Genomic DNA, 25,428 nt, shown 5'->3' with positions numbered 1-25,428 from the left:
CTATAGGTGCAAGGACATCAGGAACAGTCTACCGCACAAGACTGATAGACTGCGGGGGGGGGGGGGGGCAGGAGTGGCAGGGACCAGTCTTGTGCTTGGAGGATCAGCAGATTAGGTAAGTATATTTCCGCTCTTCTCACCCCTAGACAAAACGAGCAGTTAACCCATGTAGTGCAGGCACAGCTCCACTGCATGAGGAAAGAAAATTCCTAACATTCTTCTTTAATCATTTAACTCAAAAAACACTAACATCAGATTTTAATATTTAATGTTTTAGTACTAGTTATTTTACAAATTTTTCAAGAACTAATCTTTATATTCTTATCTAATACATGTACATAAATTATTTTCCAACAATGGTTAAGCAAAACAATTGTCTTACTGTGGAGCTTCTATGTTAACAAATTTTACTGTACAGGACCAAAGACATGGTTCTTAATGCTCCTGCACAAAGGTCTACAGCTGTATTATAGTGTTCAGTTTCCCTGCTGCATTTAAATGTACATTTACACCGTACACTGTGTCTACCATCTGCATTACTTCAATAATAAATGTGTAAATGAAAAATGGGTGTTATGTTGATTTCCAGCTATTACTGTAGATATTAAAGCAATTTTTGAAATCTCATCTTACAGAGCTTCTGAAAATAGTTTTATCACCAAAATTACAGTATGCAAGTTATTTTTTTATCTATTATGTATTTGGAACCAACATATATTGTGATAATATTATTTTAGGGTAGTAGTAATCATAATGCTGAACTGTGCTGGAGTGTCATCTAATGAGATTTGGGTTACTCAGCATTCTCCAGAATATTGTTGAATGGGTGGTGATATGGCTTCCTACACTACTGAAGTCGGGAGAAAGGCAAGTACACTACAAAAGTATTGGGACAACTGCTTTTACACGCACATGAACTTTATTGACATCCCATTCTTAGTCTGTAGGGTTCAATATTGAGTTGGCCCCTCCCCTTTGCAGCTATAAAAGCTTCAACTCTACTTTAAGCCTTGATAAACCTACCCTGTTCGAACTCTTATGTGCTCAAGGACCGTATCAGACTCATCTCATTACTGACATTTAAGAGTTCTTACATAACGCAACCCCTATTACTGACACATCACATTCTTATATGCAAAAATGGTCTCAGTTGGTGAATCACTCTATCTCCCTCCCTCAATGGCAGAAGATATGGGAAGCTATTTCCAAATCAGCACAATGTGTAGAACAAAAAGAGACGGCTTATAAAATATTATTCTTCTGGTATAAAACTCCTGAAATTATGCATAAATATGATTCCATGACTCCTCGGGTATGTTGGAGATGCCGGGGAGACAATCATTTCTCTCACAAACTCGCATTTCCACATTTTTTGGGATTGCCCCCTGATACGCCCATTTCGGATAACCCTTCAGACCTTTATACAGGATTTGTTCAGTATTTCCCTCCCATTGGATCCTGTCCACTTTCTGTTAGGACTGCCGATCCCTGGACTATCCAAATATGTCCAAAAATTGGCTACCTTTATTTCACTTGCTGCAAAAAGGGCTATACCCTTACGGTGGCTCTCCCCCTTCCTGCCTTCTATTTCACAGGTCCTACAAACTTTGGAGCAGATATGTAGAATGGAACACCTTAACCTCCCTGGCGGTATGATTATTTCAGATTTTAGGTGCTTAAAGCGGTACAATTATTTTGCATGAAAATTTGGTGTTTTATATTGGAGTCCTGTAATTCTTAGGAAAAACTCACTTAAATCTGTCCAAACCAGAGTCTAGCAGACATCCCGGGGATGATAAAGTTTGAAAAATGAAATCATAAATTATAATATAATAAATAACTATAAATAATTATACCAAATAATAATATAACAATAATAAAAATTATTCAATAATGTAATCAAATCAAAAACACTGAAATTTGCTCAGTTGCAGAATTGTCCCTGTAATTACTTTTCAGTATTTGATGACGGATCTCCCCACAAATCACTATCGCTCAATTCTGCGAGTGATTACAATTTATTATTGCTGTTTTCTAGCTGGTCTAAAATAATTTTTGATGTAAAGGGACATTTTTGGTTGCTATGGATAATCTCCAGTTTCCAGGTATAAAGAACCGTTTTTTTTGTTATAAAACTGAATGCAGGACACTGGACAGAACACTAGGGACAAAGGGGATGTGAAATTATTCCATACAGCAATGTAATCTGTAAGATTACATTATACTGTATGTAATGTGTGTGTTTCACTTTTTGAACTTGGCGCTGTTCTCCGTCTCCGTGCGTCGCAACGCTCGCAGGGAACGGAGATCGGCTCCATGATAGATCGAGCGGAGGACGAGCCGCTCGTACAGCGCGGGGACATCGCTGGATCCAGGGGAAAAGGTAAGTAAACCCTCCCTGGATTCAGCGATGCGGTCCCGAGTCTGGCTCGGGGGTTACCGCTTTTGGTACAAAATCTCCACCCCGAGCTAGACTCAGGAATATTGCCAGGGGGGTTAATGCAATAATACATGATACCGTCCTGCAATTTTCCAAAACCTGGGATCCGTGGGATCATTCGGACCTTAATCCTGGTATCAGTTCCATACCATCCACTGAAATACCATCTCCCAGAGGGTACCAATTTATCTGGCTGATGCCCCTTTATTTATTATTATTGATTTGATTTCTTGTTTTCTTTTTACCTGATCCTCTTCATTTACTTATATCTCCATCGTAATATGTAGCTTAAGTCTAGATCTTTGCTGTATTTGTAGCGATGTGACTGTTTTGAACAAATTCTTTCTCAGATATGTTATATAATGCATACAAAACTTGAATGTTTCTACACATGTTTTTGTTTATGTGGAAATGTTTTCTTTTCAATAAAAATCACAATTTAAAAAAAAAAAAGCTTCAACTCTTCTGGTAAGGCTGGTAAGGTTTAGGAGTGTGTCTATGGGAATGTTTGACCATTCTTCCAGAAGCTCATTTGTGAGGTCAGGCACTGATATGGACAAGAAGGCCTGGCTCACAGTCTGCGCTCTAATTCCTCTATTTTATCACAAAGGTGTTCTATCGGGTTGAGGTCAGGACTGTGCAGGCCAGTCAAGTTCCTCCACCCCAAACTCTCATCCATGTCTTTATAGACCTTGCTTTGTGCACTGGTACTAATCATTTGGTGGAGGGCAGATTATGGTGTGGGGTTGTTTTTCAGGGGTTGGGCTTGGCCCCTTAGTTCCAGTGAAGGGAACCCCTAAGACGTCAGCATACCAAGACATTTTGACAATGTTATGCTCCCAACTTTGTGGGAACAGTTTTGGGATGGCCAATTCCTGTTCCAACAAGACTGCATACGCTGATAAAAATGATTATTTTGGCTTGTAATTTTTACATAAAAATGTGATCATTTTTAACAAATAAATAAATGTTAATTTACTTTGATATGCCTTACTTAATTTTCATTAGTTATTAAAACACACCCGCACCCGTGGTCGTCCCGGAATCTTTTCCATCTGGGCAACCTGGTGGATCCTAGGTCGCGGAGGCTGTTGTCTTATGCCGACCTTCAATCTAAATTTGATCTCCCACGACAGAGTTTTTATAGTTATTTACAGATACGACATTACGCCCAGACCATATCCTCTGACCTGCGCTTTTCTCCTCCCTCCGCATTTGAGACTGTGATCCTAGCGGGCTTGGCCCAAAGGGGATTGATATCAACCATCTATAAAATAATCAACGCTCCCCCTAAAGCTTCGAAAGGCAACCATACCTATATGCATAAGTGGGAGGAGGCGTTGGGTGAGGAGATTACGGAGGAGCAATGGCAGTTGATATGGTCCCAGGCCTCGAAAAGCTCTATGTGCACACTGTACCGAGAGAATGCATATAAAATTTTATTTTTTTGGTATATGACCCCGGACGTTTTACACGCCATTTATCCCGCTTCATCCGACAGATGCTGGAGATGCCAGGCCCACAGGGGAACACTGTTCCACATTTACTGGCAGTGCCCCCTCGTGGTTCCCTTCTGGGAAGAGGTCCAGCGCCTCTTGACGACTGTACTAGATCAGCATGTGACACTAGACCCTAAGACTTTCCTCCTGGGCATCCCCTTTCCCAAATTGACAAAGTCCCAAAAGAAACTGTCGAGACATATCCTGACAGCGGCGAGGTGTCTCATTGCCCTGCATTGGAAAAAAGTACAGCCTCCCACCCAGGACGCGCTCCATACTAGAATCAGAGACGTGGAATTGATGGAGAGGATGACCGCCAGGATGCAGGACCGGATAGAGGCTCATGACGTGGTCTGGAGCCCATGGAAATTTCGGGAAGACCAGCTGTGATTCGCTGCCGAGACCGCACACGGTGCTTACCCCCCCCTTCCCTCACCCACCCTCCACCCTATCTCTTGTCCCCCTTCTGTTTCCTTAATGTCCTGTCTCCTTTTTCTTCTCCCTTCTATCGCCTAACCCTTTGCTTTTGATCACCCCCATGTTCTTTTCTTCACTTCACTCCTATCTCCTTTTCCTTTCCTTCTTGCCTCTTTTACCTCTTTTGTTTTAGTTTCCTAGTGCTTCATGGTTCCTTTAAGAAGAAGCTTTGTTAACAGCAACTACAGGGAACAATCTGAAATGTTTGTAGCTCTAAGCACATAGATATTGGGATCTCTCGCTGGCTAATGTGACGGTTGTCGCCATACCCTGCACCCAGCGTTGGCCCGGTTGATCGGGGGGGAGTCTATTTGGCCAGGTCTATGCCTGCTCCAGAGGGCTCCCTGTGGATCGAAGGGCGGAAGGTCCCATAGTATGCTCATTTTCTTTCTTGTGGAACTATTCGGATGTAATGCAACATGATGTGTAATGCATTGTTGGAAACAATAAAAAGTTATTTGATAAAAAAAAAAAAAAAAACACACCATTTACATTTACAATAATAATGTATAATATTGTGTAATCTAGACAAAACTTGTAAGGTATGTGCATTTCCATACTGTAATTGAGTTACATTTACTAAAAATAATCTTTTAACTTGACTGAAAAGCGTTTTAATGCTGTAATTTTAAAGATTTTAACATCTTTTGGAACTTTAAAAACCTCCACAAGGCAGTTCCCATAAATCTGAGGCCCATCAGGATAAAAGAGCGCCACCAGTGACCAAGTCACTACAAAGCCATGCAATGCCTTTGAAACAAGAATGAACATTGAACAAATTATCTTTCACATGCTTTAAATGTTGCTTAACATACCATCCAAAATGTTTATTTTATTTGCAGATTAATATATTTATAATAAATGGACATACGTTCGTTGTATACACTTATTGAGACAACTCACTTGTGCACACACAAAGTTTGCGCTTATTACATTCCGCAAAATGCAACCCAGATGCAGGTGAGGGACCGCCGGCTGTTAAGCTTAAAACTGTTTTGTGCCACACAATGAATGTAAACTCATCAGTGCATATCTGTACCACCTCAAAAGTGCCCATCTGTGCCACCTCATCAGTGCACATCAGTGCAATCAATCAGTGCACATCTGTGCCACCTCATCAATGCCCATCTGTGCCACCTTATCAGTGCACATCTGTGCGATCAATCAGTGCCCATCTGTGCCACCTCATCAGTGCACATCTGTGCCATCAATTAGTGCACATCAGTGCCACCTCATCTGTGAACGTCTGTGCTCCTCAGTACCGCCTCCCCATTAGTGCAGGCTTAGCACATATCGGTGCCACCTCATCAGTGCAGGCTTATTAGCACACATCTGTGAAGGCTCATCAGTTCTACCTCATCAGTGCCCATCAGTGCAGGCTTAGCACACACCTGTGCAGTCTCATCACCACCAGCAAACATGTCCAAAAGATGCTTTTAAGCATACCAAATATTTTCCATGGCCGACGAGAGCATCCGGGAGCTCTCTTTTTCGTATTCTCTTTTAATTTCAGATTCTGAGTCTGACATAAATTATGAGCCAGTCCTCAGTAGTGGAACGCTGACAGACTCAGAGGAGGAAGATATTCTGCTCGCCAAACAAAGGCATTCTGGTGAGGAGGCAGTGGCATCCACCAGCACCACAGTGCCATCCACCAGCACTGCAGTACCTCGGCAAGAAAGGCCAAGTACCAGTGGGGTGTCACCTCAGCCCCAAAAGGTTTGGATCCATGTCAGCGTTCCCTATGCCCTTCAGAACCCCTTGTAGCTTTCTCCTAATTCAGGAGAAGCTAACATTCCTCCTTTCACGGCCACGAGTCCAGGTGAACACAGAGAATTTTTCCCCAATCAATTTCTTTGATTTAATTTTTACGGAGGACATGCTAGCATCAATTGGAGCATAGTACAACCTGTGTGCACAACAATTTATTTTGAATAATCCCATACCTACGAGTGGAGAGGCCTAACAGTGGAGGATTTGAAGGTTTTTTTGGGCCTCACATTTTGTATGGGACTCAACAAAAAAATGAATTGCGTTCCTAAGGGTCAACCCACCCCATCCACCACATGCTGATTTTCTTTTTTTTTTTTCTTTTAAATCATCTTTATTATTTTCTTGAGAAATGATTCTACAAACAATTACATTCAGTCCTAAGGCATTTAGGTTTAAACAAGTCCCCCAATGTCTTCACATTTACTAACATTCTTTCCATTACATATCTATAACATTGTTAGGTGGTGGCCCGAGAGAAGGGGGTACTTGGTGGAGAGTTAACCTGTGAAAAAAAAAAAAGTGTGGGCAAATTTAAATTTCTCCCCTGTGTTGTTGCCCTTCTTTATGTGTTTTTACTGTGCCCTTGTGCTTCCTTTTATTTATTTAAGAGAAAAGAAAAAAAAAAAAAAAAAAAACCCCAATACCCTTGCTAATTTTTTCATTATTGCGTGCTTTTATTCCATCTGTGACCCCTTGGTGTATTGTTTATGTTTTGTGCTTAGGGAGGTCCTCAACCCTCCTTTATATTTCCTAAAAATTGTGTTGTTCATTTTTATGTCTCCACCGTTGGTTATCTCTCCTCCTGCCCCCCTCCCTCAAGCCCCTCCTCCAATTACATTTCCAACATTTATTCACTTCCCATATACCTTAAAACATACTACATACAACAAAATTTAAAGGTTGTGGTTCGGATTCATATTTCCCCTTTACCCTTTCTACGGTGTACCTTTGGAGGACACGAGTCTGCGTAACAGTTTCTTAATTTTACTTTTCCTTTTCTTTTCCTTTTTTTTTCTTTTGTTTTCCCTTTTTTTTTTTCTCTCCCTTCCTTTCTCCCTCTCCCTATCAGGGATCTCTGGGAGGCTCAGGAAGGAATCGAAGTTTTTAATCTAGGTATAACTTACTCTCTCTCTATTTCTCTGGAGTAGTGCTTCCAGCCTGCCCACATGTTTTTATGTTTTCCTTGTTGTTCTTTTATATCATATATCCATTTTTCAGCTTCCATTATTTTATCCACCTCTCTCTTCCATTCCAGAAGGGTGGGGCATGCTTTCTGCTTCCAATATCTAGGTATTAATATTTTGGCCGCATTCAGCAGATGTGGTATAACTCCTTTTTTATAAGATTTAATGGATCCTTCTGTCCCATGAAACAAGTACTGTAGGGGTGTCATTTCTATTGGTTTTGCTGTTGTCCTCCCTATCCATTTAGCCACTCCCTCCCAAAAAATCCTAATTTTTGGACAGTCCCACCATAAATGAAGGTATGTCCCCTTTTCCCTACATCCTCTCCAACAATGCCCATCCGCTGTTGGGTATATCTCTGCTATTCTGACTGGGGTTCGGTACCATCTGGCTATAAACTTATATGACATTTCTTGTATTGCTGCGCTTTTTGATGACGCATGCGTCATTTCCATAAGTTTTTTTATTTGTGTTGGTCTAAATGTGCATCTTAGTTCTTTCTCCCACTCTCTTATAAAATAAGGGGTTATGCTGTTTTGTTCACTATGGACTAATTTATACATCTGGGATAGTAAATTACTTGGTTTTTCTATTTTCATACACATCTTCTCATATATCGTAAGGGAGCTCAGTGGTCTTACTTGGGGTTCTAATTTATTAAAAAAATCTCTCATTTGATAATATCTCCATCCCGACATATGTATATCTCCTTGTAATAATATTAATTCTGTCAGCGGGAGTAAACTTCCCAATGGAGCATATCTTAAACACCTTGTATCCCCCCCTGAGCTCCAGGAGCCTAATACTCCCTTTTCTTCCCCCGGTGGGAACCATGGATATCCTCCTAATGGGGCCAGTGGTGATGTACGTGGGGCATATTTTTCGTTTTTGTTCAATCTGTCCCATACTGCTAACGTATTCCGTGTTAGTGGTGATGTCCACTTTGATAGAGCTCTATTTGTGGCCTGTATCCATGGGGCCCCCGCTAAATTTCTGCCCGCCATACTTTCTTCTACCGAAACCCATGCCTTATTTGAGGAGTCATGGCACCAGTTTAGTATTCGTACCATAGACATTGCTTTATAATACATAAAGACATCTGGAAGCCCTATTCCACCTTCCTTCTTATTTCTACGCAGGATATCATATGCTATTCTAGGCATTACCACATGCTGATTTTCTACGTGGTAATGCCCAGAACCAGATATCTCATGATCATGAGGTTCCTACACTTCAATGATAATACCCAGCACCCTTCCCCTAATGACCCAAATTATGACAGGCTTTACAAAATTCGGCCACTACTAAATTATTTTTCAGAAATATTCCCCCAGGTGTTTACCCCCGGACCAACAAATATGTGTGGATGAGTCCCTTGTTAAATTTAGCGGCAGTCTTAAAATTAAGCAATTTATCTCCAGCAAAAGGGCCCGCTATGGGAGAAGATGTACAAATTATGTGACTGAGCCACAGGGTACACATATTCCTTGATAGTGTACGAAGGGAAGGACACCCAGCTGCATCCCCCTAATTGGCCAGACTACTTGAGACCTCATATACCCCCTACTGGAGAAAGACTACCACTTGTATGTAGACAACTTCTACACAAGTCTGCCCCTGTTCCACAACCTTCCTCGGTAGAAGACACCAGCATGTGGCACCATAAGAAATAACCGGAGGGGCTTTCCTCAAAGACTTGTCAATATGAAGTTGAGAAGAGGAGAGACGGCAAGTCTGCAAAACAAGGAGATTCTGACAGTGAAGTGGAGTGACAGAGGGGATGTCTACATGCTGTCTTCGATCCACAATAATACATTTGTGGAAATCCCCAGGAATAGCCCCATCCAAAAGCCAACATGCATCCATGAATACAATTTGTTCATGGGGGGAGTTCAATGACCAAATGCTTGAACCCTACCTTGCCACAAGACGGACATACCATTGGTATAAAAAAGTAGCAAGTTATTTTTTTCATTTGGCCATATATAACTTCTATATAATTTACCATAACTCCACCTCGAACCCCCAACCCTTCCTTGGCTACCAGGAGGAAATTATCACTGTGCTTATATTCCTGGATGGCCCACCAGAAAACATCCGATCAGATGTTCTTAGTTGACTCTCCGAACGCCACATTCCCGATAAAATCCCTCCGAAACCAACAGGCTGAAAACTTCAAAAGAAATGTAAGGTGTGTACCAGTGGAGGAGTCAGAAGGGACACATCTTATTATTGTCCCCAGAGTCCTTCTCAACCAGGCCTCTGCATAGGTGACTGTTTTTGTTGTTACCATACTTCACTAAATTATTAGTGAAGTATCATAAACGTAACTCTCAGTTCCTGCTATTTATCCTCGCAACCCTTATGCCACTGCCTGCTCTGTAATTGACCCTGGCTTGATATTGAACCGTGCTTCTGCCTGTCGATTCTGTACATACTTCTACCTGATCTGGAACTGACCCTGGACTGTTTTTCAACCATGCTTCTGCCTACCGATTCTGTACATACCTCTGCCTGATCTGGAACTGACCCTGGACTGTTATTCAACCATGCTTCTGCCTAACAATTCTGTACATACCTCTGCCTGATCTGGAACTGACCTTGGACTGTTTGACCATGTTTTTGCCTGCCTCTTGGACTGAACTTTTACCCTGCTACTGGACTAGTGGGATTCAACACAGGGGTATCACATATGTGAGGGGCTCCAGAATAGTTTTTCTGGATGAAGAAAACATTTTTTTTGTTTTCTCATTCCTGGATAAGGGTCTAGAGACTCAGAGGTTTCAAAGAGATTTGGGTGGGAGAAGCCTCTACCCCTGTCCCCAACGAGGCCCTACCTCTATCTCTATCCTCTGTCCTGAACGAGGCCCTACTTCTGCCTGCTGGCTGTAGGACTTACTAACATCATGCCTCTGCCTGTTGCACTGACCACACCACATGCACCATGTTCTTGCCTACTACCAGGACCAATATTTTTGCCACTGTTGACAATATCTCTGCCTGCATTGACCATGGACTGTATATGGACAGTATCCCTGCCTGCTGTCTGGACATTTGTGTTAGCCATTGCTGACCAAGTCCCTGTTGCCTGAACCAGTGCTATCCTCCTGTGGACAACTGCGCTACTAAAGCCAAAGGTAATCTTTTGTTTAACTTTTGCTCAGCATAATGTATTTTGGGTTGTAATTCTTGGTATGTGCATGCTGACGGTGTTCCTTGCATGTTGGATCTCTGAATGTGGCCAGGCTGTGTAAAAGTCTCATATATTTGGTATCGTCATACTCAGAAGAAGTGGCAGAATGTATTTTGGGGTGTCATTTTTGCTATGTAAATGCTATGTTTTGGAAATATTTTATAAACTGTCAATTTGTGTAAAAAAATGTGTTTTCTTTTTTTCCAAATTTTTAAAAAAATGTCTGGAGAAAAATAAACTATTCAAAAGACTCATTATGCCTCATAGATTATATGTTGGGGTGTTGGCTTTCCAAAATGGGGTCATTTTGTGGGAGTTTCCATTGTCCTGGTGCTCCAGGGCCTTCAAAATGTAATAGGTGGTTGAGAAAAAATATGTGTAATTTATGCTCCTACAATGCCTGAAGGTGCTACTTCAATGTTGGGCCTCTGTATGTGGTCAGGCTGTGTAAAAGTCACTAGGGATGAGCTTGGCGTTTGAGTCAAAGACATGTTCGCCTCGAACACTGGCTGCTCGCCCATTCGGCGAATACCGAACGTTATGGGCCGTTCACTCCAAAATTGAGTGGTGCTCACGGCCCACAATGCTCTGCGCCATCGCAGTGCATTGCTGGCTCATGATTGGCCAAGCATGCACTGTAAATCCACATGCTTGGCCAATCACAGTGCCGGCAGCGAGGAGAGCCAGTAATTGGCCACAGGCAGGATGCCTGTGGCCAATTATAGCTCAGGGGGTTTAGTACACGCTCCACACTATATAAGGCCACCAGCGTGGCGGCCTTGTGTAGTGTGTTCTGGCGTGCAGGGAGAGAAGGATAGGCAGGGACAGTGTGTTCTTTTCTCAGGCATCTGCAGGAATTATGGGTGTTGTGTGCCTCCAGCACAGTATACACCTGTAGCTACCCTTTATTTCTGGTGTTCTCTAATACAGGCATCTGCAGGAGTTAAAGTGGGTGTTGTGTGCCTCCAGCACAGTATACACCTATAGCTACCCTTTATTGCTGGTGTTCTCTAATACAGGCATCTGCAGGAGTTAAAGTGGGTGTTGTGTGCCTCCAGTACAGTATACACCTGTAACTACCCTTTATTGCTGGTGTTCTCTAATACAGGCATCTGCAGGAGTTAAAGTGGATGTTGTGTGCGTCCAGCACAGTATACCCCTGAAGATACCCCTTATTGCTGGTGTTCTGTAATACAGGCATCTGCAGCAGTTAAATTGGATGTTGTGTGCCTCCAGCACAATATACACCTGAAGCTACCCTTTATTACTGGTGTTATGCAATACAGGCATCTGCAGCATTTACAGTGGGTGTTGTGTGCCTCCTGCACAGTATACATTACCCAATTGCTGGTTTTCCCATCTCCCTACAGGCCATTACTATGTTTGGAAGGCCAACAAGGAGAGGCAGACAGTCACGCGCCAATAAAAGAGGGCAAGCAGGCTCTGTGTTTAGAGACAACAGTGCTGGTCGTGGATGCGGTGCATCGTCATCAGCACGTGGTCATGGGACATGCTTGTCCTCATTTTCGGCAGCAGGACGTGTTGAGCTGCATCATGCTGAAGACTTGGTCGAGTGGATGACCAAGCCCTCCTCATTCTCCTCATCCTCTATCACCCAGGCTCAGGGTACTAGCAAAGCAGCTGCTAATGCATCCTCTTCCCTCGTCTCAATGTCATCAGCCACTCCTTCCCTAGACCCACCATGTCCTCCTGAGGAGTCCCCCGAACTGTTTGAGCACAGTGTTGGGTACATGCTCCAGGAGGATGCCCAGTGTTTTGAAGGCTCTGATGATGATACTCAGCTAGAGGAAGGCAGTAGCATGAGAGCAGAGAGAGGGGATGCTCAAGAAGGACAGCAATCTGGCAGTCTTGTTCCACCAGCTGCAGCATAATGCCAGGTTTGCTCCAGTGATGAAGAGGGAGGGGGTGATGAGGTCACTGACTCCACATGGGTGCCTGATAGTAGAGAGGAGGAGGAGGATGAGGCACATATCCAACGAGGCAGGATGCCCTCCGGAGGCCAGCTTAGGGGCAGTACACCGACTGAATCACACCGCAGAGCTCCGCCTGTGCAGGGCGCTGCCTCTGCACGTTATTCCAAAAGTTCTTTGGTGTGGGCCTTTTTTGAGATGAGTGCATCAGATTGCATCACTGATATTTGCAACATATGTCTCAAGCGTATCTCGCGTGGCCAAAACATCAGCCACTTGGGCACCACATGCATGACCAGACATATGTTGACCTGCCATGCAGCTCATTGGCAAGCGTACCTTAAAGACCCACACCAAAGAACAAAGTGGACCTCTCCTTGCTCCTCAGCAGATGGGATCTCCAACCCCACTAGACCTTCAGTCCTCTCTGAAACCTGCACTAAGAGGAATGAAGGTGTAGAATTAGGTGTGTCACAACCGTCAAAAGAAGTTCACTCCCAGCCATCCACATGCCCAGCAGTTGAATGCTAGCTTGGCTAAATTGCTAGCACTTCAACTGCTGCCTTTTCAGTTGGTAGACTCGCCCCCCTTCCGTGAGTTTGTGCAACATGTGGTTCCTCAGTGGCAGGTCCCCAAATGCCACTTTTTCTCATTGAAGGCAATTCCGGCTCTCTAGCGGCATGTGGAAGGCAGTGTCTATGCCTCGCTGGACAGGGTGGTCAGTGGTAAGGTGCATATTACCGCTGACTCATGGTCCAGCAGGCATGGACAGTGACGTTACCTATCCTTCACGGCCCATTAGGTCACTCTTCTGGCAGCTGGGAAGGATGCAGGACAAGGTGCAGTAGTGTTGGAGGTTGATCCGCCACCACGTCTCCAAAATGCTACTACTGGTTGTGACACACCTCTCTCCTCCCCCCCTCCTCTTCTTCTTCCTCCATGGCCAGCTTAAGCCAGGAATGGTGGTTGGCAACAATGGCACCAACCTCCTCTCCACCCTCCGACAGGGACAACTGATCGATGTGCCCTGTGTGGCTCATGTCCTTAACCTGGTGGTGCAGCGGTTCTTGGGAAGGTACCCGGGCTTACAGGATGTCCTGAGGCAGGCCAGGAAAGTCTGTGTACATTTCCGCCGATCATTTAATGCCAGTGCTCCGCTGGTTGAGCTCCAAAAGGAGTTGAACCTGCCCAAGAACCGCATTATATGTGACATGCCCACCAGGTGGAACTCAACGTTGGCCATGCTGCAGCGGCTGCACACACGGCAGAGGGCCATCAATGAGTACCTGTGTGACTACGGCACCAGGACAGGGTCAGGGGAGCTTGTTTTTTTTTCACCACACCAGTGGGGCATGATCAGGGATGCATGCACTGTCCTGTCACCATTTGAGGAGGCCACGAGGATGGTGAGCAGTGACAGTGCAAGCATCAGTGACACTGTAGCTCTTGTCCACCTGTTGGAGCACACGCTGCGTGGAATAATGGACAGGGCACTTGAGGCAGAACAGAGGCAGGAAGAGGACTTCATTGCCTCTCAAGGCCCCCTTTTTCCAGACAGTGTCCCTGCTGTCCCACCTATTACACAGGAAGAGAACAAGGAGGAGGAGGAGGAGGAGGAGAAGGCTTGTGTCAGCATGGAGGTGGAGCCTGGCACTCAGCATCAGCAGCAGCAGTCTTTTAGGGATGATTTACAGTCCCAAGAAACCTGTGGACTTGTACATGGCTGGGAGGAGGTGGCTGCGGATCATGTTGTCCTTAGTGACCCAGAGGACTTCGGACCAAATGCCTCAGCTAACCTACACTGCATGGCCTCCCTGATCCCTCAAAGCCTGCGGAAGGATCCTCATATTCTTCGGATCAAGGAGAGGGACCATTACTGGCTGGCCACTCTCCTTGATCCTCGGTAAAAAGGTAAGGTTGCGGACCTTATTTTGCTGTTGCAGAGGGAGCAGAGGATGAGACATCTCCGGGGAGGCCTTGCAGAAAGGTCTGTGCAACGCGTTCCCAGAGACGGGGAGGTTACAAACTCCTGGTCCTGGACAACGTATTGCTGAGGCTTCGGTCAGTCACAGAAGGAGCGGTGGAGAAGGTGGCCGTCTGACCGGTGGAGAAGGTGACCATTTTTTTTAGTCCGCAGCCCCAAGGTATGATCGGTTACAGAAACCATTGCCAGCGTCTGATTTACATGGAGCAGGAATACCTAGGGGCAAGGTCAGACTTGGACACCTTTCCCACTGAAAATCCTCTGGCTTACTGGGTCTTGAGGATGGATAACTGGGCAGAGCTTGCACAGTATCCAATTGAGCTACTGGCCTGTCCTGCATCCAGCGTTCTTTCGGAACGCACCTTCAGTGCTGCTGGAGGCTTTGTAACCGATCACAGGGTGCGCCTGTCCACCGACTCGGTTGATCAACTGACCTTCATAAAGATGAATCAGTCTTGGATCACCACCAGCTACCAAGCACCTGAAGCTGATGTATCCGAATAATTATTTTTGAAATGTCACTTCCCTTCAAGACTGGCTATGCTGATGCTGAGTGACTGTCCTGTTATGTTGACTGACTATCCTCTTCCTCCTCAATGACCTGCTGAAAGCTTGGAAGAACATTTTTTGTTGTGGGTGACGCCACCAGCCCAATTTTTCATCCCCTGTTTAACAGGGGCATGTAATTACAATGCTTTGCAGCAGGGCTCATTCCTGCACTCCAACTAGAGTATATGGGAGAGGTTGCAGTGTTGTGGCACCAGCACCAGTGTCTAAGGCCCAATTTTTCAGCCCCTGTTTAACAGGGGCATGTAATTACAATGCTTTGCAGCAGGGCTCATTCCTGCACTCCAACTAGAGTATATGGGAGAGGTTGCAGTGTTGTGGCACCACCACCAGTGCCTAAATCCCTTTTTTTCAGCCCCTGTTTAACAGGGGCATGTAATACAATTTTTGATGCAATGCTTTGCAGCAGGGCTCATTCCTGCACACCAACTAGAGTATATGGGAGAGGTTGCAGTGTTGTGGCACCAGCACCAGTATCTAAGGCCCAATTTTTCAGCCCCTGTTTAACAGGGGCATGTAATTACAATTTTTGATGCAATGCATTGCAGCAGGGCTCATTTCTGCACTCCAACTAGGGAATCTGGGAGAGGTTGCAGTGTCGTAGCACCAGCACCAGTGCCTAAGGCCCAATTTGTCAGCCCCTGTTTAACAGGGGAATGTAATTACAATTTTTGATGCAATGCTTTGCAGCAGGGCTCATTCCTGCACTCCGACTAGAGTATCTGGGAGAGGTTGCAGTGTCGTGGCACGTGGCACCAGCAAGTAGTGCCAAAGGTCCAATTTTTCAGCCCCTGTTTAACAGGGGCATGTAATTACAATTCTTGATATAATATTTCACAGCAGGGCCCGTTCCTGCGCCCAACGAGAGTAACTGTAAGGACTTATAGTGTTGTGGCACTAGCACCACCACCACCACAAGCACCAAAGGCCCAATTTTTCTACCACTGTTCAACAATGGCATGTAATTATAATTCTTGATATAATCGTTCACAGCAAAGCGCTCCAGTGCCCACCAAGAGTCACTTTTAGGGCTTACAGTGTTGTGGCAACACCATTTCTGCAGAGCATATAGGGCAGGACCCTACTTTTAAACATCCAACTTACAAACATCTCCTATTTTCAAACGGAAAGAGACAACAGGAAGTGAGATGAAAAAAGACGGATGGCCAAAAAAATTATACAGGGGTGATAACCCTTCCCTATGTTTTCCAAAAAGCTTAAAAATAAATTTTTTGACTGGAGCTACACTTTAAAAATTTACCAGTTCAAAATTACAAATAGATTCTACTTAACACAATAAACCTACACAGTCCCTGTCTTGTTTGCACCGCCTGTATACTGCTGTTCTGAGTATATAGGGCCTGGGGGCCCCACGCCTTTCCTTTTTTTAATTTAGGTAGGGCTTCCCCTTAATATCTATACAAGACCCAAAGGGGCTGGTAATGAGCAGGGGGGGCTACCCATGCCATTTTTTTCTCAATGATTTTCATCTGTATTGCCGGAACCAGACATGACATTAAAACCGCAAACAGTTTATCCGTTAAATGTCATTTTGTGCAGGGACTGTTTCTAAAAACGGGAAACACGTGCCACTTCACAGGCATACTATAGATGCCCCCCAGGCATGATATTTAAAGGAATATTTCACTTTTTTCACTTTAATTATCATTAAAATCAGTGCTCCTGAAAAAATGGCGGTTTTTAGCATTGACCCATGTATCCTGGTGCAGGAGCCGGGTCCCCAAACCCTTTTTAGGACAATATCTTGCATATTAGCCATTAAAATTATCACTTTTTATTTTGAACGTTCGAGTCCTATAGACTTCGGTTCGTTCGAAAGTTCTGGTGCGAACCGAACCGGGGGGTGTTCGGCTCATCCCTAAAAGTCACACACATGTGGTATTGTTATACTCAGGAGGAGTATCAGAATGTATTTTGGGGTGTCATTTTTGTTATGTAAATGCTGTGTTGGAAATATCTTATAACCTGACAACTTTGTGTAAAAAATAAATAAAATGCATTTTCATTTTTTTTTCCAATTTTCCAAAAACATCTGGAAAAAAATGAACCATTCAAATGACTCATTATGCCTCATAGATTATATGTTGGTATGTTAGCTTTCCAATTTTGTGGGCATTTCCATTGTCCTGGTGCTCCAGGGCATTCAAAATTGTAATAGTAGTCAACAAGTTAGATGTGTAATTTATGCTCCTTGAACACCTGATGGTGTTCCCTGCATGTTGGGCCTATGTACGGGTCAGGCAGTGAAAAAGACAACTACTTTAAATAACTCACCATGCTTCTTACTAAATACCTTGGAATGTCTACTTTCCAAACACGGGTCATTTGGGGACATTTGTACTTTTCTAGCTTGTTAGGGTCTCAAGAAATGAGATCGGTTGCCAGTACATCAGATGTGATCATTTTTTAATGATTTGCACCATAGCTTGTAGACTCTATAAATTTCACACAGACCACATAATAACCACTAATTTGGGTTATTTTTTTTTACCAAAGATATGTAGCAGTATAAATCGTGGCCAAAATTTATGAAGAAAAATTACTAAATTGCAAAATTTTATCACAGAAACGTTCAGTCATTCAGTCAGGTGATTAAATACCACCAAAAGATAGCTCTATTTGTATGAAAAAAAGGACAAAATCATTTGGGTACAGTGTTGAATGACTGAGTAATTGAAGTGTTAGCCCTTGTACACACGGTCGGAGAATCCGTCGGAATGTGTCCTATCGGACCGTGTTGTCGGATAATCCGACTGTGTGTGGTATGCATCGGACTGATTCCGTCGGAATATCTGTCGGACCCAATTTTCCAACTTGTTGGAAATATTTTCCGACCAACTGGTTCGATCGGACATACTCCGATCATGTGTAGAGAATTTTGATCGGACCAAGTGCCACGCATGCTCAGATCAAATTCCTACATCAAAGCTATTGGCTACTAGCCTGAATGTAGTCCCATCGTAACAAAATTACGTCATCACGTTCTGAATGATCGGATTTTTCGACAACTTAGCCTGACCGTGTGTATGCAACAGTTTCAGACAAGATCTGACGGACAAAATCCGACGGATTTGGTTGTTGAAATCTCCGACCGTGTGTACAGGGGCTAAGAGCACTGAAAGCTGAAAATTTTCTCGGCAGTAGGGGGGTTTAAGTGCCCAGTAAGCAAGTGGTAAAACTATAGTTAAAGACAAGTTAAGTTATGTATTCCTAACTTAAAACACTATGGTCTATAAACTGAAAAATTTGAGTTGGCTTTACTTAAAACAACAAAGTTGAAAACATGAAAAGTCTAATGAGTCAGACAAAAAGAAATTTAATTAACAGTACTTAAAAACTGATCCAAATAGTTGCCTTCGTTTTTTTGACTAGACCCTATGGGCGAGTTTGATGTGGAGGAACTTGACTGACCTGCACAGAATTCCGACCTCAATCTGATATACCACCTTTGGGATGAATTAGAGCGCAAACTGCGAGCCAGGCCTTCTCTCCAACATCAATGCCTGACCTCACAAATGGGCTTCTGAAAGAATGGTCAAACATTCACATAGAAACATATTTAAACCTTGTGGACAGCCTTCCCAGAAGAGTTAAGCTGTTATAGCTGCAAAGGATGGGCCAAGTCAATATTGAACCATATGGGCTAAGACTGGGATGCCATTAAAGTTCATGTGCGTGTAAAAGAGGGTGTCCCAATACTTTTGGTAATATAGTATATATTAAATAACTTATCCCCATAGTTTTATCACTTTAATTTTAGTGCAGCATTTTGGCATAGGGAGGGGGGCAAAATCCCAAACAAAACCATAACATTCAACCTAAACTTTAATATAACCCTATACATGTAGATATTATTATCACAGTAAAAAATATTGAGACCATTATAAAATATGCCCCAAAATTGCTGCCAATGTAAAACATTATTTATCTTTGCTATGGTAATAATACAGAATAAAAGAGTGAAACTTACTATTTGAGGGAACGATACTTTTTGAAACCAACAGCTATTGTGACCCCCACAATCACAGTTGGCACTCCAAAGGCCAGAAGACACATGATTGAAAATCTTGAGCGCTGAGAGGTCATATAATTGACAGCTTGCAGGTTTCGGACTGTCATGAAGAGGAGGATGCTCTCAATAGTCATCCAAGAGAATGCACAGAGGAACAAGAAATGGAGTCCACCAGCAATGATGCTGCAAACAAGCTGAATAAGTAAGAAAACAACAACTGTAATTGCTTTTTTCAGTTTTTTAAAGAAATACAACTCAACAGCGAGTGGGTCTTTTAATAAGTTTTAAGGGACAGCATTAAAAACATGCAATTACTTTAAACTCTTGGAGAATGCCTTAAACCTGTACATGAACTGTGCCCCCTTGGCAAGGTACCCTTCTAATGTTAAAGGCATGTGCTCTGGTATGGTTTGGGAATGACTCTGGTATGTATTTAAGGAGGGTCCTTAGGTAATTTTTTTATGTTTTTTGTGTGAGGTCCCCATTAAACATTAATACCAGATCCCTATCTAGAATAAGGGTCTGATTTAGATTTTAAGGAGAAGCCGGTGTCATTGTTTTTTTTTTGCATAGCTCCCTCTTAAGAATCTACACCCGATTCCTATCTAGGATAAGGATCTGGTATGGATTTTAAGGGGGAGCTGTTAGAGAAATTAGAGATTCTTATTTTATAATCATTTATTGAATGCTTGCATGAGACTGCTTAGAAGTAGAATAATTTCAAGTTACACAGAATTGTTTTGAGTCCCTGAAATATATAAATTACAGAGATATGATGGTTCATTTTTAGTTACTAATTAGAAGAAGAGAGAACTTTTGACAGCAGTGAAATACAGACTGATAAGATAAGAACATATTATACAGGTGGTTTAGAAATAGTTATGTGAAATATGTGCAAAGTTATGTGCAGTACATTAAGTTTGACAGGGTCAAACAAGGGTCTGCTTGTGCCCTCATTAAAACTGTTAAAATACATTGTAAAGAGTAGTTAGCTGTGCGTATGTGTATATATATATATATATATATATATATATATATATATACTGTATGAGGACTTAGGAATAAGGGGCTCTGCAGATTTCCAACCTTCCCCTTGTTACTCATTCATAAAAGAAAATTGAGAAGTAAATAAACACATAAACTTAGTAGAAAACATATTTTTAATGCATGTCCTTCGATATAAATACAACATCAATCACATCAGCCAGTGATGTAGATCCATCATCTATCATGATGAATGTCGCCCTGATGACCCGCTGACATTGTAGATAAATGTCAAAACGTTGGCCAGGGATGCTGGCTGATGTTATGGACCAAATGTATTCATGACCATAATTGGTTGCTAGCAATACCTGCCACAAACTGAAACAAGGTGGCAGATGGGCATCCAAAATCTGTCATTTAGCAGCAATAGTAATGCTACCACTAAATGAATCACTTACATGTGCAGCAAGCTTGGGCAGGAGAAATGGCCAAGTTTGGCCATTTAATTCTCCTATTTGGAGAACTGTGAACAGCTTTGGTTCTGGTCAGACTCATGGTGGACCCAAACCCAAAGCTCATGTCTAGATGGCAGCAGTTTAGGTAGGTAGACCCTTAACTGTCAGCATCAAAGAGATGCACATTTAAAGTTTCTAGTTGAAAGTCAAAAAACTTTTGAAAATTTAAAGTTTGTGTAATTGGAGCATATTCCAGACAAATTCTAGAAATAGAACATGTTTCAAATCTGTCTGACGGACTCAATTCCTATCGGGAAAACCGTTCTTCTGTATGCTGGTCCGATGGACCAAATACGATGCAAGGGAAGCTATTGGCTACTGGCTATTGAACTTCTTTTTTTAGTCTCGTCTTACATCATCACGTTCAAAACAAACGGACTTTCGAAAGGACTAAGTCCGTTCTTGTGTGGCCAAGTCCATTCGTTCGGAAATCCATTGGAACTCCGCCGAAAAGTCAGTCGGGAAGACCGTCGGACCTAGTCTGCCGGAAAGTCCGGTCGTGTGTACGTGGCATTAGTCCTTAGTCACCAAGATACACAAAGTGATGAATCTATCATGCAGGCATAAAATCTGCAATACAAACTTGGCAGAGTTTGCCAAAAAAACGGAGGTGAGCTGTTGGACAGTGTTAATTTTGTTGATAGCTCACAGGCATGTTTTCAGTGAGGAAAATTAGACAAAATTTGACTAAATTGGAACTAAAACAGAACTAAAATGTGAGGGAACTATAGTAAGGGAAGGGGAGAGAGAGGCGCCAGGCCGCCAATAGTGCAGCAAGATTTTTTATCCTATAAAATGTATTAAAACAATGGTAATGCACCCATAAGCTCCTGTGTGGCATAGAATTGGCTTAATGTGAAGCCTTTAGCAATGTTAATAGTCCTGGTTAGAGCCGCTGGGATCACAGAGGCAGTAGATGCCGATAAGATCCAGAGAAGCTGTCAGAGAGACACCGCTGGATCCTCAGAAGAACTGTCAGAAGGTGCTGTCAAAAGCCTGGGTGCTAGTAGCCAATCAGGAACTGTTTCAGAGGCAAAATCATGCTTCATCAGCTGATGAAGGAGGAGGCTGATGAAGGAGGTGTGGTTCTCTGACAGCTTCTCTAGTTTTTATCACCAGCATCTACTGCCTATCCATGATCCCAGTGACTCCAGCCAGGACTATTCCACCTACTGACGGCTTCACATTGAACTAATTCTATGCTTGTTTCACACTGAAGCTTGTGAGTGCATTACCATTGTCTTGTTATTGCTGTTGGTCATTATAGCCCCCCCCCCCCATACACTATCCAATTTTGATTGCACAGGTTCAATTCTGATTTTTAGCAATCAAAATGCAGAATTTTTGTTTTTTCTTTATATTTAAAGTTGCACTTCTGTTTGTCAAAAAACTATATTCTTGTAACGAAATGTGGTTTTATTTATAAAGACATTATATATCAAAACGGCTAAATCTGTGCCTGTGGTGCATGTTCAAACCTTAATAACATAAATAATAACATGCTATTAGAGTTTTACTGCATGAGTTTTGAAATTCTAGAGAAATGCTTAAATAATATTGTATTACAATTTAACTAAACCCATTAGATTTTAGTTGACTAAAATGATTTTAGTCGACTAAAATGTACTGGGAATTTTAATAGACTAAAGTGAAAATGGCGTTCTAATTAAAAGATATGCTAAAACTAAACAGAGATTTGATGTCAAAATTAACACTGGAACTGGAAAGTCCAGCCAAAATAATTTTTTTCTGCTTTGGGTAGACACAGTTAGGTTAAAATGGAATTCTGAGCTAAAGCTAACTAATCCTAAAACTGCTTCCACCCACCTCCTAACTCCTTATACTAACTATCCTGTAGAAGAAAGAAGCGCGTACTTACCCATTTTCTGGCAACACCAGTCACATAATCTCCCCTGTGTCATCCAGCAGTAGTTTTAGGGGAGAGGCAAGAGTTGCATTAAAACTGGAATTTTTTGCATAGTTTACAGATATCTGGCTGTTGCATGAGGTGCCATGAAGTGGCTCTGGAGCTTACGCTTGTATATTTGCAAATGTGTGCTAACTAAACCCCTATTTTTAATGCATACTGTTACACAGGAAAAATTGGTTGATTGCAGGCTGGTTGTGTCTAAGATTTTACACTGTGTGGAGCATTTTCTGTTTTGGGCATGATAACAGAGAATACAGATGGCTGACTTCCATTGTGGTCCAAAGGATATTCAGCCAAAAGCCCTATTGACCTTTTTGAATAAAGGTCCAATATACACTATATTACCAAAAGTATTGGGATGCCTGCCTTTACATGCACGTGAACTTTAATGGCATCCCAGTCTTAGTCCGTAGGGTTCACTACTGAGTTGGCCCACCCTTTGCAACTATAACATCTTCCTCTCTTCTGGGAAGGCTGTCCACAAGGTGTATCTATGGGAATGTTTGACCATTCTTCCAGAAGTGCATTTGTGAGGACAGGCACTGATGTGGACGAGAAGACCTGGCTCACAGTCTCTGCTCTAATTCATCACAAAGGTGATCTATCACTGTGCAGGCCAGTCAAGTTCTTCCACCCCAAACTCGCTCATCCATGACTTTATGGGCCTTGCTTTGTGCAATGGTCCAAATCACTTGGTGGAGGGGATTATGGTGTGGGGTTGTTTTTCAGGGGTTGGGTTTGGCCCCTTAGTTTCAGTGAAGAGAACTCTTAGCCCTTGTACACACAGTCGGAGAATCCGTCGGAATGTGTCCTATCCGACCGTTTTGTCGGATAATCCGACTGTGTGTGGTATGCATCGGACTGATTCCGTTGGAATATCCGTCGGACCCAATTTTCCAACTTGTTGGAAATATTTTCCGACCAACTGCTTCGATCAGACATACTCCGATCATGTGTAGAGAATTTTGATTGGACCAAGTGCCACGCATGCTCAGATCAAATTCCTACATCAAAGCTATTGGCTACTAGCCTGAATGTAGTCCCATCGTATCGAAATTTCGTCATCACGTTCTGAATGATCGGATTTTTCGACAACTTAGTCCAACCGTGTGTATGCAACAGTTTTGGACAAGATCCGACGGGCAAAATCCGACGGATTTGGTTGTCGAAATCTCCGACCGTGTGTACAGGGGCTTAAGGTATCATCATACCAAGACATTTTGGGCAATTTCATGTTCCCAACTTTGTGGGAACAGTTTGGGGATGGTCCCTTCCAGCCAATGTGACTGCACACCAGTGCACAAAGCACTGTCCATAAAGACATGAATAAACCAGTTTGGGGTGGAGTAACTTGACTGGCCTGCACAGAGTCCTGACCTCAACCTGATAGAACACCTTTGGGATAAATTAGAGCAGAGACTGAGAGCCAGGCCTTCTCGTCCACATCAATGCCTGAACTCACAAATGCACTTCTAGAAGAATGGTCAGACATTCCCATAGACACACTCCTAAACCTTGTAGACAGCGTCCCAGAAGAGTTGAAGCTGTTATAGCTGCAAAGGGTGGGCCAAATGAATATTGAACCCTACGGACTAAGACATGGATGCCATTAAATTTTATTTGCGTGTAAAGACAAGCATCCCAATACTTTTGATAATATAGTGTAGTTGGTAAGTGGGCATTTTTTCCACTTAAGGTGGTGGTGTCTTCTGTGGACTTTTGCACATGGGGATAGATGTTGTCTTCTTGTTTTCCCAACTTGAGTCACATATGTAGAGGATTTTATTCTAACAATATTCTCATATTTTTATATCTTGAGTCATGTACGGAGAGGTTTTTGCCCTTATAATATCTCTTTGGGCTTTATACCTGGAGCTTTTTCACACATTATGAATCACTTTTTTACTATGTTTGCTACAATAATAATTGTCAATTGTTAGAGCGACTGTTTCCATATATGTTTATGTTTACTGTGCCTATATCACAGAGTAGAGTTGCGCTTATATCATTGTTTGGATTTTTCTTTCATATTTTGTGTTTATTTATCTAACGAAAAATTTATAAGCGCAGTTTTTTTACCTTTAGAAAGTTGTTGCATGTTTATTGTAGACAAAGAGATGAAAATTCTGAAGAAAAAAACTGAATTAGACCTTACCTCATTCTGGGTTTGAACAAGACCCACCAGAACAAGAAGCTGTGCCAGGAAGAGACATCCGCAAATTGCTGTCAGGACGGAGGTGTGAGCGCTTCTTAGAGACCGACAAAGGACGAAGGTGAGAATAGAAAGTAGAAGGCAGACAAGGGACACATTTAGTCCAATATAGGTAATAACTGTGAGAATGAAATCATCCTGTAAAAGAACAGACCATAAAGGTATTAAAAAAAGAGAAAATGAAAACAGGAGGTACTTATACAGAGCAGCAAAAGTGTGCGTAAAGGCAAAACCTTTTTTATTTTTTTTATTTAAAATTTTGGACAAAGTGGGAAATGGTTAAGACAACTACTAGTTTGTGGAAATTCCTTTAATTTGCTGTCCAAGAGAAACTAGAAATTAGTTTTATGGAAACAAGAGTGCACAGACAGGTAAAAAAATGCAAACCTTTTCAATCCAAATTAATTTCATGAGAAACTTAGTTGTTTCAGAGAGAAGAATTTATTGGATCCCAAAACAGATGACAAAATCCAGTGCAAAATAATCAGAAGCATTCGAAGGCCCATTCAAAATACTCAGTCCTTTTCTGTCATAGCAAGCATGTGGATGGTCCACCCATCCGGCATATACAGTATGCCCAATCTATAATATGAACCTAAGTGTCTTCCATGCATTCAATAATGTATATTATATTCTAGACCAGCCTTTTTCAACCTTTTCAACACAGAGGAACCCTTCAAATAACTTTCCAGTCTCAGGGAACCCC

At 42.6% G+C, this 25,428-nt stretch overlaps 1 protein-coding gene across 1 annotated transcript in view; it reads right to left on the bottom strand.

Moving 5' to 3' along the window:
- LOC143960990 (adhesion G protein-coupled receptor E3-like) overlaps window positions 1–25,428 on the bottom strand; it is a 130,423-nt gene that overhangs the window by 12,909 nt on the left and 92,086 nt on the right. The window contains exons 12-13 of the mRNA XM_077470082.1: window positions 24,666–24,860; window positions 19,040–19,275 (exon numbers count right to left, since the gene is read on the bottom strand). Coding sequence (XP_077326208.1) covers window positions 19,040–19,275; window positions 24,666–24,860 — 431 coding nt within the window. The remainder of the gene's footprint in view (window positions 1–19,039; window positions 19,276–24,665; window positions 24,861–25,428) is intronic.

The sequence above is a fragment of the Lithobates pipiens genome, unplaced genomic scaffold (genome assembly GCF_037356315.1).
Source record: "Lithobates pipiens isolate NorthernLeopardFrog02 unplaced genomic scaffold, aLitPip1_a1.2 Scaffold_8, whole genome shotgun sequence".
Classification (NCBI taxonomy): Eukaryota; Metazoa; Chordata; class Amphibia; order Anura; family Ranidae; genus Lithobates; species Lithobates pipiens.
This window is presented reverse-complemented; position numbering and strand designations above follow the sequence as displayed.